Source organism: Camelus ferus, chromosome 25 (genome assembly GCF_009834535.1).
Source record: "Camelus ferus isolate YT-003-E chromosome 25, BCGSAC_Cfer_1.0, whole genome shotgun sequence".
NCBI classification, from domain to species: Eukaryota; Metazoa; Chordata; class Mammalia; order Artiodactyla; family Camelidae; genus Camelus; species Camelus ferus.
In genome coordinates, this window is record NC_045720.1 from 27,873,651 (window position 1) to 27,888,439 (window position 14,789).

General features: G+C 33.2%; 1 protein-coding gene across 25 annotated transcripts in view; it reads right to left on the reverse strand.

The window, feature by feature from the left end:
- RIMS2 (regulating synaptic membrane exocytosis 2) overlaps nucleotides 1-14,789 on the reverse strand; it is a 489,839-nt gene that overhangs the window by 286,648 nt on the left and 188,402 nt on the right. For 24 of the 25 annotated variants that reach the window (XM_032468081.1, XM_032468080.1, XM_032468083.1 and 21 more), the window contains one exon: nucleotides 5,237-6,162. In XM_032468081.1, coding sequence (XP_032323972.1) covers nucleotides 5,237-6,162 — 926 coding nt within the window. Of the gene's footprint in view, nucleotides 1-5,236; nucleotides 6,163-14,789 lie in introns of those variants that run through there. The other variant, XM_032468073.1, reaches the window with a different exon arrangement.

The window sequence follows — 14,789 nt, forward strand, 5'->3', positions numbered from 1 at the left end:
TAAGGGGAGGGGCCAGGGATGGAGGGCTGGGGGTAGTGATGGGGCCTTTGCCCCACAAGAAGTATCTGGCAATGTCTGGAGATACTCTGGGTTGTCACAGCTGGGGGTGGGAACTACTAGTATCTAGTGGATAGAGGTCAAGGATGCTGCTAAATACCTCACAGGACATTAAGACAGCCCCACAAAACAAACAAGGCATCACTGCTGATAAGACTGAGAATTCTGCTCTAGTTTCTTTAACAGGGAAATCCTAAATAAATTTGGAAAGTCAACAGTTTTAAAGTTTATGAAAAAAATACATTTTAAACTTTGAGAGAAATGTCCAACATTTAAATTCAGAGATACTATGACATTAGCAATCTAAGACTTCTCTACCTCCATAATTCAAAGACAAAAACATTGCAATTTTCTAACCCAACACAAAATATGGAGAAGCAATCAATATAGCATTATGAAAAGCAAACTGTTCATACTGAGCTGCGAGATAAGTGTTATAAAACAAACAAATCATGTAAAATCAGTGGAAATGACCAATGCTTCTCTCTTTTGAAGTTCCATAGCACCCATAGTACAATGGGCTTATATTGCGAGTTATTTTACTTTCAATTTGTTGAAGATAGAAAGAATATCATTCATCTCCTCTATATTTTCCATTAGATCCAACTCAACACCCTGCAAATAACAGGCTCTAAAAAAGTTACAAATTAAAAAGTATATTCTTCTCAGCCTGGAAATACAAGCCTAGTTCAACAGGAGGCAGATCCTGGAAGAAGTGAAACCAACGTAAATGTCCACAATCCACGTGACCATGATTATAATTTCGTTCAAAACTCTTGAAAGTTGTCTTGTAGAAATCTTGACTATCTTTGACTATCACAGGACAATAAATAATCTAAAAATGTTAATACTTACTGTTTATATATTATATAAATTTATATATTAAAATATTTATATATATTATCTGTTGATGATAGATAAATGGTTAGACTGAGATATATAGATAAATATCCCTACAACTGCCAAACAATGGACATACCATTGTATTTATAGGTAAGGAAACAGACCTGCAGTGGTTAAATACACAGGACAAGATCAAGCAGTTAGTGAATGATCCAGCCAGGATTTGAGCTCCTCTTTAACTCTAAAACTCATGCTTTTTTCCATAAAACCACCCTATTATTGTTACACAAATAATGATCTGGTCACTCATAGACTGTAATTATCAGCATCACTGAAAGAACCTAGTGAGTGAAATGACATCTACTCAAAATTTGGATGAAATTCTGTATATTAAAATAATGACATCTATCCAAAGTGACAAATGAATAAGAGAAAAGCTAAAGCCACCAAAGCACCAATAAAGCTGAAGATTAAACAGCAGCACAAAGTTAGCCAACAGGACAGCAGAGAAATAAAAAAACTTTAAATAAACTATAAACTTGCTGTGTGGATTATCAACGGAATTTTTATTATTTAAAGATCAGGAAAAAGCCTGCCTTGTAGTAGAAGCTATAATATGACATACAAGAGCCTGCATAGAACCCTTCTGCTGTGGTAATGTTGCTTGGTGCTATCTATGCAGTGTTGGTTAATGCTTTAGATTACTTAATCCAAATTTACTCTATATATTTTGGAAAGGTGCACAAGAATGAAAAGGGACAGAAAAGTTAAGACAATGAAAAATATGTCTCAGTTGTAAAGTACATTCTTTGGAGTTATTTAGCCTAGGGGATAATAAAGCAAAGGGATGACTATCTTTTAAAAGTTGGTTGATCCTCATCAGAATGATGTATCTACATATAATCACATAGGAAAAAAATGCCACTAACAAAACTATTTTAATTATTAGGAAAATTTTTCAAACATTAGTTAACTATTAAGGATGAATATGAATCTCAATGTTAGATATCTTTAAAAGTAGCTTATTCTCAAATCAGATTGACATTTTTCCCACAAATAATCAAAAATGCTACTCTAATGATGATACGACACAATTTAATCTCTTTCCCGTATTATTCCAGTTTCTCAACAGCTACAACTTCTCCTCACATTGTGGGTAATACCAAACAGGAAAAGGTTACTTTATTTAGATGTCCTTCTCCAAAACTGAATTAAATTACGACTGATATAATATGGCAGAAGCCATAGTCTGTGAAATAAATTATTAGGTAGATGAGAAGGAGGACTGTCTCTAACGGTGTCCACTAGGAGTTCAAGTTAGGGGAGAAGACAGATGTAAATGTGTAGTTTCTTTCCATTTTTAAATAGCATTACCTGGGATTTTAACTCATATATAGCTTTTTATTTATGGGAGATTTTTATAATGTAACTTCAAAACCCTGAAACGAAGTATAAGCTCTTAGAAGAATACTACATATAAAAAGCTTTCAAGCCCTGGATTGATGCAGTTGTTTGGTTTTTTACATCTTTATGTGGTAAAAGTAAAGGCATTGCTTTAGCAAAGGATAACAGAAGTGCGTAACAGAATCTAAACCAAAACACTATAGATAACAAAACGATTTCTTTCTTATGTATTATGATAGATACGTTCAGGCAAATATGGAAAATGACCAAACTAAAGATTATTAAATATACTTAAGGAAGTATTACAGCTTCTGGGAATAAATTTTCTATATGATCCATGATAAGATTAAGATCTACAGTTTCTCTTTATAGACTTTGATATCTTAATAAACACAATTTTCTTATTATCTATAATTTAATTGCAACTTGTATGAAATGAGGTTCTAATTTTTACTGTATATTCATTTTCCTCAAGCCCATTTGTTGAAAAATTTATCTCTTCCCCCTTGGTTTGTAGTGCTTTCTATGTTTTTATCATTTATTTATTGTAATATGCCAACTTTGCATAAGGATTATTTTGAGCTGAAGGCAACTGAGAAGAAGCAGATGCAGGGAAAGCTCCCTACCTTCCCCATATTTGCCTAAGATGGACATAAATTTGCAAAGGTGTCCCCTACGCACACTCTACCAGAAAGGACAAAAGTTAATTACTCCTTATCAGCCCAGAAATAGTTCCAGAGGAGTGTGCACAACAAACTTTACTAGCTAGCCCTTATTTTCCATTAGATCCCTATAAATTTACCTTCCCATAATTTGCAGTCTTAGAAACTCAAATCCGTTGCCTTTGTTTTGTCATCTCTCTAAAAATGCACTGTTCTTCTGTTAAGATTCTAAATTCTACCCACCCATTTGAGTTGCTCATAGCTGACTGTGCACATATATACCCAATGCACATGGTAATAAACTTCTGTTTGTTTTTATCTTGTTAATCTATCTTTTGTCAATCTAATTTACAGGGCCCCAGACAGGGAAACTAAGATGCATAGAGGAAAAAAAAAGTTAAAAGGGAATTATATTCAAAACCTTGTAAGAGGCTATAATGAAAAAGAATACAAAAAGGAATATATATATGTATGTATAACTAAATCACTATGCTGTACACCAGAAATTAACACAACATTGTAAACTGACTATCTGTCAATAAAAAAAGAAAAGAAATAAAGAGCTAAGTTTTTCTCCCCTACAACTGTAGATTGACTTTAGAAATATGATTCTCCAAGAAGTCAATTAGGACTGTGACAGAATGTTATTAACCCCAAAAAATTGTTTAGAAAGAACATGTATCTTTATAGTATTTAGCCTTCTCAATTTGGAATATAAAATGAATCTCTACTCACTTCCTTTATGTTACTCAGTGAAGTCTCATAGCTTTCTTCATGGAGGCCTCCCTCATTTCTTATTAGTTATTTTAAAATCACATTTTCTGTTTTTAGATCAGAATGGGAACTGCCTTTCATCTGTGTTTTCTAACTAATTATTTTGGTACAGTAAAAAAGAATTCTGTATTAATTTCTAAATTAATTTCATATCTAGCTGCCTTCTTGAATTCCTTTACTGATTCCTATTGATTCTTATGAAGAAATTGATTACTGATCAAATGGTGTCAGAAAACCATGTGTATTGCAGGGGGGAACAGGTTGGTACAAGGGATTCATGTTAGAGATTATCCTATATATTTTGACACACACCAAAATAAATTACAGAAAGATTAAAAAGTTAAAGGTTAAAGAAATAAATAATAAAAACATGAGAAAATATACAGTTAAATATTTAACTGATTTGAGGATAATAAAAAGTTTCTATGGTTAAAAGGAATGGGAAAAAAAATCACCAAATATGCAATAAAAAGAATGAAGAAATAAATAAAATAAAAGGAAATAAAAGGAATGAAGAGACAATTCATAGAAGAATATATCAAACACCAGTAAACATAACATTCATCTTCACAATCAAATTCTAATTAAAACAACAAAGAAAAAGCATTTTTTGGTGGTCTATTCAACTGGCAAAAATTTGGTGCATCAAGACTGAAAACTCAAGCACATCTGACAGGAGGATGGAGTATTATCATCTTTCTGGAGAGCAGGTTGGTAATCTGAACTAAAAACTTAAAAGAATCAAAGCATGAATATGTATTTGTGAAATACTCAGAGATATAGGCAAAAAATTGCATATAAAGAGAACCATTATAATATCATTTACAGTAGCAAATGGAAGCAACTGCAATGACCCCAAATAAATGAATAGTTAGTTTGTGGTACATCCTTATGATAAAACAGTAGTGCAGCCATTTAAAACATTTCTGAAGAACGTCTAAAGGCGCAGAGAGAAGCTAATGATATGATATCAACTGGAAATAATCAGAAAACAAAATTATATAGTATTATACCAACTTTGTAAGTATGTAATATACACATGCATCAGACAAAGGGAAGAAAATACAACAAAATGTTAGCAATGGTTAAATTTGGGGGAAAGGACTGTGGATAGCTTGCATTTCATTCTTTACACTGAGCGATTTTTCAGATGTTCTATGGTAAACATATTGCTCCTTTTGAAAGAAAGCACAAAAAATGTTATTTTACAACTACAGCTAATAGGTATTTTGAAATATGCCATCAAGTGCTGCAAGAAAATTTTTAGAAACATAGCAAAAAACCAATTTTTTAAAAAATCAATATTTTTTCTACATAAATTACAGGAGATACTTTTATAACTTGAAATTTTCTTCACATAACCAGCACCATTAAAAAACTTAAAAATAAAGGTAGTAATACCTAACAATTAAATATTCAGTCAGAAATACAACCTAAAAAGCAAACCATTATCTAACCAATTACAGGGAAATGTGTGATTAGAATACAGTGCTTACCTTTTTCACTTACACTCTCACTTTCAATCTCAACATCATCACAACTTGTATATTCAGGTGTCGAAGCTAATTCCTCCTCTGAACTGCTCAATGAAACCTGGCGCATTTTACCTCCTTTCTTTGATTTATGAGGCTTTGGTGGTGGAGGTCTCACTGACTCTGACTGGTCAGAACTGAGAGAATCATTCCTTAACATTGTTTCCATTTTTTCCCGTTTCGTTTTCCTTACAGCGGAGCTAGGATCTAAGTGGTGTTGTTTCCTTAGTGAGTCAGTACGTCTCATGTCTGGTCTATCAATGGGTATTGGACTCCTCCGGGGGGTAGGAGGACTATGGTTTGTGGTCCTTTGTGGATAAGAACTTGGTCCCTGAGCCTCTCGAGTTCTTTCCATTGAATAAGAGCGCTGACTTTCCATGGCAGCTCTACGTTCAGATATAGATCTTTGCCTTGATGGTCGTTCCATCCTTAGCATAGAAATCCTGGAGTCTTCCAGTTCAGCATTTGCCAAAGAGACATCACTGTGCCTTCTCTCATGCCTGGCTCGTGACACTTCAGCATGAATACGCATTTGTTCTTCATAGGGCTGTGGCTTTACTGGATAACGGGCCAAATTCGGGTCACTTCGGTAGCGTGCCTGGTATTCCTCCTCTCTCCTTTGTCTCTCATATTCATCCCTGCTCTCCACATCCTCATCATCTACAACATATTCTTTGGAATGCCGATGACTTCTCCTGTTGGAGTCCCTGTAATTTATATGATCAGGCTCTTCATAAAACTGAGGTTCACGTTGAGACCTCCTATCAGCATAATCTGATGGAGATCTAGGCATTGTGCTGTCCGGAGTAGCATACTGCGGGTACTCCTCTCTTTCTTCCCTTTGGTCGTATCTTCTGTTCTGATCTCTGGACACTGATGGACTTCTTTTCCTAAGTAATCGAAGAAAAACAATGATGAAAGGAGCAGCATTCACGCAATTTCACATTTTACTGATTCATTGGTGGGTGGATGGATAAATTTAAATAGTTCTTTTGCTTCTTTTTTCTTCAATTTCATTTTAAAATCATGCCATAACAAAAGTTTTATTAATATTCATTTTATTCAGTTCAAATAGGAAATTTATAAGGTACTTTTAATATAGTTCTTAAATGCCTGATACACTACATATGGAATATACTTACACCCTGCAATTAGTCAAGCAACATCACATTCTGCTGCTGCAAAATAGCCTTTATTCTAAATTCTTTGCTTGGCTCAATACACATAAGCTATTTCCCAACTGTTATTCAGAAGCCTAGAAAAATTCCACCTTCTTTTCTCTCTATTCCTGAGACCTTGATTTCATAGCTACTTGAAAACATAATGAAGCCAAACTGATTCAGTTCAAGAACTGAATGCTTCCAACTAAAACTAAGAGTTGGCTCTTAAAAATTATTTTTCATTCATCTTCTATCTAGATCACTCTTAGTATTGGTTCAACTAAATCTTCATCTTATCATTGTATCTCCAACCCTTCTTTACTGCTCTAACCTGAGATAAGCAACAAATAAATACTGACAAAACGATTTATTCATTTCAAAAAAAAAAAAAGAGGAAGTCTTTCTAGAAGTCAGAAAGATCTGCTGTTTTTATTCCATCTTCATTCAGCTTAAAGCCAGCTCCATTACACTCCTCTGCCTTCACATCTGATCACTAATATTTCCTTACAATCTCAGAGGAAGAGAGTGTATACTAAGATTTCAACCTGTACCTCTAACACCAGTCCCTCTAACACCAGTCCAAACTGGTAGACCTTGCAATCACACATAGTTCTCTTAGTCAACAAAATAGTCATGCTGTCCTCATTAGCCATGAAAAGCAATGGGACTAGAATCCTGAAGATGACAGAAAAGGTTTAAACTGTTACAACGATTTTGCCAGGACACATGAAGTAGTGGAGTCAGTTGAAGTTAAAGATGACCAAGATTAGACCGCTCAGTTGAGAATTTCTTAGATTTTTTTTTTAACCCAAACAGAGAAAGGATACACGTGGAACGACACAACCCAGCAACATCATCATTCTCCTCTAAATGGGTCTCTTTTGGGTCCCTGAACTCCTTTCCCATATACCTGGAATGCAGTCTGCCAATGCATCAGTTAGGTTCATTAACAAAAGCAAAAGTCACTCTAGGTTTTCCAGGTACTGAGGGTTTTAATATAGAAATCAAAACTACACAACTGTTGAACCAATGAAGGAATGAAGGCCAGAGAAGTTAATGCTGTTCTTGGCCTGGGGAACCAGAGACACAAGTTCTCAAAATGGTCATTAAGAAGGTGCTATGATCCCAGGATTCTTAGGCAATTTGCCACCAATTATCTGAGCTGCCTACAGCATTACGGAGGTCAATTAACAGAAGTTTAACCCAGAAACCACCAAGACTTTGACATATGTCCATCCGCCTACCAACAACTCTGCTCGACAATAATGGTTTCCGTAACTCTTCTACCTTCCAAAGCTCACACAACTGCATGGCTAGGGTGGACTCTAACCTAGAATCATAAAGGGAAATGTATTTCATTAAATGAAGAAACTGGTCTGTTCCCTTAAATGTTTTATGATTAAACAAGTATATGTGCTTTTTTATTTTTACATTTTCATTCTTACATTTACATATAAAACATTTAGGACTTAATTATAAATCTTTTAGGTTACAATTGTTACATAACACCACAGACTCCTACAGTTAAAAATATACAATCAAAACAGAGCACTCAAAAAAAATCATACAGTATTAACCTACATAACATCCTATTTATGTGTCTGTTATGCATATTTCATTTTTCTTTTTTGTCATTATTTTTATACCTATGAATAAAGAAAAAATTCCCTAGTATGTAGCAATGTATCATGACAAGAACACTAGAGTTACAGAATCTGGGCTTCCTACTCCTACTTCTGCTATTAGCCAGTGACCTGACTCTGTACAGCCATTTAATCTTTGAAAGTCTGTGCTTTAAAGTGAGAGATACAGATGATACACATTAACTCAGATATTATTTTAACAAATATGTATTAGGTAAGTACTAAATGCCACACACTATAATACAAATTAGAGACACAGAAATGATTAAGAGATGACCCTTGATTATAAGAAGCTGAACGATTCTAAAACCCTCTTCCATTTCTTAGAGACTACGATCTTATAATATTGATACCACAACTTCATCAAGTTAACGTGCCTAAATGACGGCTTAAAGCATTGCAAAAAAATAATGATAGTCTTATCAAGATGTAATTAACTGACTGGTACGAATTTTCAGAATACTCACATCTCATTAACTAGCTACTTAACTACTTACTATACAAAGAATATATATATATAACTGAGATAAATGAAAATTACTCTAGGGAATGCTAAAGAATAAACAATTAAACCAGGTCCTTCTCAAACTGACCATCTAACCTGCATTGGATGCAGACTTCATGTTAGGAATTCAAATACATTTCAGTATATTTAAAATAACATAGCTTTTTTCCATTCTAAGTTAATAAATATATTTGTCTCTAAAAATATATTATTCATAAACCTAATTTAATGTAAAGAAATTAATACTGTTCCACAAGTAAGATTGTAGTTTTTCTCAGATTTATATGGCATATAAGAAAAGAAATTTTCAACTTTCATTTAGAGATTGCTTAATTAAATTCTAATTTCTTTAAAATTCAGTGTGGACTGAATAGGACCTTCTATAGCTATATATAAGTATATAAATTTTGGAAACATAAGAAAGGAAGTAAAATGTAGTATGTCAAGTGAAAGCAGTATGACTTCATTACAATAGACCAGTAAATCAGCTCATCACCTGGAGCTCACTTTTGTGCCTCTGTGTTTCTCCAGCATAATACTTCTCATCCTATTTAGTTACCTAACTGGTGTTCTGTACTATCCACTAGACTTTACATTTTGAACCAAAAAGGACTGTGTCTGACATACCTTTGTACCTCCAGTATTTATTCAATCACTCAGCAAATACTTATTTAGTGCTTACTATGTGCCAGGTATGATTCTGGTTGCTGGGAATACGACAGAGAAAAGACACACAAGGTCCCTGCCCCCAGGAAGCTTTCTTTCTAGTAGGGAAGACAGACCGTAAGCATACAAACAAGTTAAGGTAATTCATATAGCCCTAAGTCCTACAGAAGAAAACTGAAACAGGGTAAAACCACAAAAACGGACTGAAGGAAGCTACTTTCAGTAAGGAAGTTCTCTCCTAAAAAAGTGCATTTGAACTAAGATCTGAATAACATAGTTGAACATATGAAGATTATTTATATAAAACAGACAACTTTGCTGGAAATGTTTTGGGTATTCTAAGTGGCTTTGCTTTTCTTTTCTTTTCTTTTCTTTTCTTTCTTTCTTTCTTTTTTACTCAAAGCTGTTTTATAAAATATAAATTTACTGAACTCTTAATTGTTGCTTTACTAAATCAAGGATTTTCCAAGGAAGTTTCTCTCTAGAACCCCCTGAAATGCAGCCCACTAAACCTTTTCACATACTTCCCCCTGTGAAAATATTTCATGCCCCCAAACTGGGTAAATTGGAATTTGCCATATTTGGTAAATACCTCATTATATTTAATCTCAGTTGAAAGTTAAAAGAAAAACAAGCAGACTAAATCAGAATGAATGGATACTGGTTTTATAATATGATCAAAAATGCAAGCCTAAGATTATTAATACAAATTAATCTCTAAACATGGAATTTAAGGCCATACAAGAAAGGAAAAAATTTCACAAAATGTTGAGGGAAAATTGGATGTTTTGGAGGAAGGTCAACTTAATGATGGCCTCTTCCTCACTGTACTTCTTCCCTATGTAATCTTACCCATTTCTGTCTATAATACTCCTTAAAGTGTTAAGTTTCAAGAGGACAGGCAACCTGGATCTAAGGAGGCTGGCACATAGTGGGTGCTCAATCTGCCGAATTAAATAACTGATTGATTACTTCTGCCTAAGATTATGTCTACGTTTCATGGCTGTCTGTACTCAAACCCATTGATTTGCTAAAATAGTCTTCTCTTTCCTCTACTACTCCATGGCAGTTACAGCACCTTAAGTGAAATGAAGAAACTACATTTACTAGTAGTATAATTTATATTATACTCTGTGAGTATAATATAGATACTCTAGTATATGTTAGTTTGGCTTTTTGTTGTTGTTGGACTTCAGGGTATTGTTTATAAAATGACTTCTTTGGCAAAAATGTCAATCACTTTAGAACTAAACATTTAAAACAAAATCTCTTTGCAAATTAGGGATTTCTAGTAATATATTAACATCATGCTGAGTACTATAGGACAGAGACAGGGAGAAAAAAGGAACACTACATTCCCTGAGGAATTAACATAAATGTTTGAAAGTAAGTAGGGTATAAAGTGAATACAGTGGGCCTTTATAACACAGGAAATATATCTTCCATTGTATTGATAAATAAGAATATTTATTATAGAATTCAGTTCCAAATAAAGTTTATTACTAATTAGTCCTTAGCAAGCCATTTAAGTGCTTTTTAAAAATCATACTTTAGGAAACCGAATTCAATATTAAATCCAGGAATCACTTTGTTCTAGAGATTATGAAATTTGCCTAAAGCATGTGAATCATACTGTAGATGCTGATTTGTACTGGATTTCAGTAAAAATAGAACAGTGGTCATGATTTCTGAAATTGGGATGACTATTGTCACTGTTACTTAACATGGAATTGGGTTTTTAAAAATACACTTTCAGGTAGTGTATCTGGTAGTACACGAAAGCCACGCTAGAAGCAAAGCAAGATTTCATTCTAAGAACACTCTTGCCAAACAATGAAGAATCTGCTATCAATTATTCCAAAATATTCAAATACTGTGTCAAAACAATTTCTACCAATTATATCGTTAGTTATTTCACATATTTTTTCTTTACATTAAAGCTGCTATATTTCTTAGACACTGTATTTTTTTCAGGACCTGAAGAAAATTCATGAAAATGTAAGTACTTTACCTCTAATCTCTAATCTCTATCTTCACTACTGCCTTTATAAGCAAGCCTTAGCATTAATTATTATCAGATGGAAAACATTTAACAGGTAATAGAATATAACTTGTACGCTTCTCTAAACAATCATAAAGCATTTAACAATACTTAACCCATAAATTTTAATTCAGAAGAATGGAGTAATTCATCTAAGATGCTATATTTCTCTTAGTCCTTCAAAGACCCTGAGAAGCTAAGAGGCAGAATCCAGAATTATGCCTTTTTTTAAGAATAGAATGTATTTGTGATATTATGTAGTACCTTAATTTTTACTTCTATGCATCAATTAATCTCTATTTCTAATATGTAACAATATCAGTGTATATTTATATTCACTTTGTATTTACCTAGTATCTGTTCATCTTACTTCTCTTTATATTGAAACCTAAGCTGCTACAATTATTTTCTGGTTCACATATTATGGTGGTCTTAACCAGAACTAGTTATAGAAAATCATGGACAGAAATACCCTAAATCTACTTTAATCAATAGCATTTCTTGTTCATTGCTTATAACTTTTTGTCATTTGGACTAATTATCAATCTATTTCTAAATATTCTAGCTATATATCCACACCTGATACTCCATAATAAATGTTATTCTGATTACGCATAATTGTTTGAGCAAGAAACTCTACCAGTTAGTCTCTTTAAAATTCCAAGTCTAAAAATCATATTGACTGATAGGCAAACTCCAAATAAAAAAGATTCTTTCTCAATTAAAGCCACTTTCAACAATTTCCCAAAGGCAGTCTCAATTTATATACTGTACATTAATTCATGATGTTTTTACATAAGTTTTTATTTTAATATTTACAACCTCTAACGCCCTATGTGGTTTGTGTTATTATACTACCTACATTCTGACCACATATACTATAAAATAATCAAGTTTCTGAAAACATAATCCAGTAAACATTTGAAAACATTTACAAAGATAGTAAAAGGTTACATGGAAACTTAAGTTTTAATATTTTAATATTCATATATTTTAACTCTCATTAAGAGCTACGCAATTTTTAAGAATCATGACACCGAAAGTAGAATGAAGAATTTGAAGATTACTAATTTCTGTAAATTCAAATATGTTATTAAGCACTATCTATATGAAAATCTCTTATTCATAATGTTCATTAGTAGAGATTATTAAATTATTGTCATTTTATAAATAAAATAGAAATGACATTTGAAGAATCAGTAATCTGAAAAAAGACCTCTTTTTAAAAGCTTAATAAAGCATGGTATTGCTAACTGAAATACTTTATTACTTCAATTACACAATGCTAACCATATAGCTTAAACATAACATTGCAATCAAATTCTGAAATTTGAAGCTGTTAAGATACATTAAATCAAGGATTTAACAGAAGGATACAGTCCTGTAAAACATAAAATATATAGGTTCCATTCCTATAATTCCTACAAAAAGCTTTTAACAAATCAATTTACAGTCATCATAAAACATGAAAAAGATCAGTCATTTTTTACATTTCACGGTATTTACCACATTTTTGTAGTTTTACCTTTCGCTCAACCAGTGCACATCTGTCCAGCATGAAGCATCATGTTGACAAAAATACATCAACACTGTGCCAGGCAGTGCTTTCATTTAATCCTTCTAGCTCCAGCAAAATCATAGGAGCCATCCTTAATCAGATGATTTGAAACTCTCTTCTTGTTTACAATAATTTTATTTCAAAACTCAATTACTAAAAAGTTACACATTATACAAAATTCATTCAAGGATAGAGTCATAAAATCCTCTAGTGATGGGTCTGTTAAGAAAAAGGTTATTCCTTAATGCCGTTACTATGTGGCTGTATATAGCTCAGGTCAAGTAAGAATGTACCCTGTAAGGAGGATTACAGTACTTAGCTGATTAGTGCCTCACAATACTGAACACCAAATGCATCCTACGTCCAAGGCACTTCTGTGCACTATACTTAAAACAGGCAGATTCAAAAATGTGTAAGCCACACTCTGTATATGAATTACAGTACTTCTAAAAAACAGGATCATTGTATTTGTTATTGATAACTCTACTGCACTGCTTTCACTATAAAATATAGAGAGAGAGTGGAGAGTAGAGTAAAACATAGGGTTATGGTTTAACAGGTCTATTCTATCATTCCTTTTCAATTATTCAATAAGAAATTTCTTAATCTTTACTAAAAAGAGAATGCTTCCCTAAAGGTGTAATGAAACAAGAATTAGCAGTTTCTGCAGAAACTTAATAAAAAATGTGCTCCATGAACTAAGAATTCAGTTAGATACTGAGTTTAAATCAAGCTCTTGCTCACTTTATCACCTAACCCGTCAATGTGTCTATTCAGTCATTCAAAACACTAAAAAATAGAAAAAAGATTAATACTATGGATTTGATTCTACCAAAAGGCAATCACCCAGATGTTAATATTATACTTCCGAGAATTACATTTAAGTGGTCCCAAAGAAACATATAAAACTGACAAAGAGCCACTGTTCAGAGAGTAGAGAGAGCTGCAGAAGTAGTGTGCTGTGTTTTGGTCTCCCGAATCTCAAGTTTAAATGAGGATCTAGGAATATGTTGTAGCACCATTCAACTACTTAAGCAGTATTCATCTACAGAATTCTCTCCTAAAATGAAGTACAGATCCTGAAGACACTGGGTGGGGTGGGGGAAGCAGATAAAGTCATTTTTACCCTCTGACAGTCTTCATAAAGACTTGTAGATTATTCAAACACAAATGGAATAAAAATTCAAGTTAACTCATTTTTACAGGACTATTAACAAATAATAAAATTCAACTATTTAGATGTCACGGTTCATATCAAACTGGAAAAAAAAAATCCACATATTTTGATTCTTCCAAGCTGAGAAGTCCAGAAGATTTCAGGAACAACGTGACGCTATGATAGCAAACCATCTTCTTTACTTTTCCTTCCATTCACTTTTTGTACCTCAGTGAGCTCTTGGCAGCGTTTTCCCAGCTGTGATGCACATTCTGCTGCCAATCCTCTCCTCTACCACTAACTCTGTTTCTAGTTCCTCTTTCTTTGTCCACCTCGGACTGTCATGGGTATCATTTCTCACGCCGCTGCTGCTTTCCTTTGCGCTTTTACAGACCTCTCTAGGTCTCTGATTTCTTCTTCCCTTTGAGAGTTATACTGTCCTTTTAGGACTACTTTCCTCATTTTTCACTCTTTACTTTGACATTTTTTTTTCAGACATTCCCTCGGTAAGTACTTTTCATGCATTCAAATTTATGAAGACCCAATTTGGGATTTAAAAATTTTTCATGAGAATATTATAGTTTTAGTATCCATTGACCACTTCAGAAGTACCAAATAGCAAAAAGGTTCTATGAATGAGATACCAGCCTAAATTAATTTTATTTTATTTATGACAATGTTTTCAACTTACATTTGAAAGACGAAGACCTTGTATATGCAAATCTCTAAAAAAATAAGGGGGGGGGGTGCACAAATGATGCTCCCTTACAGTAACACACTGGGCCACT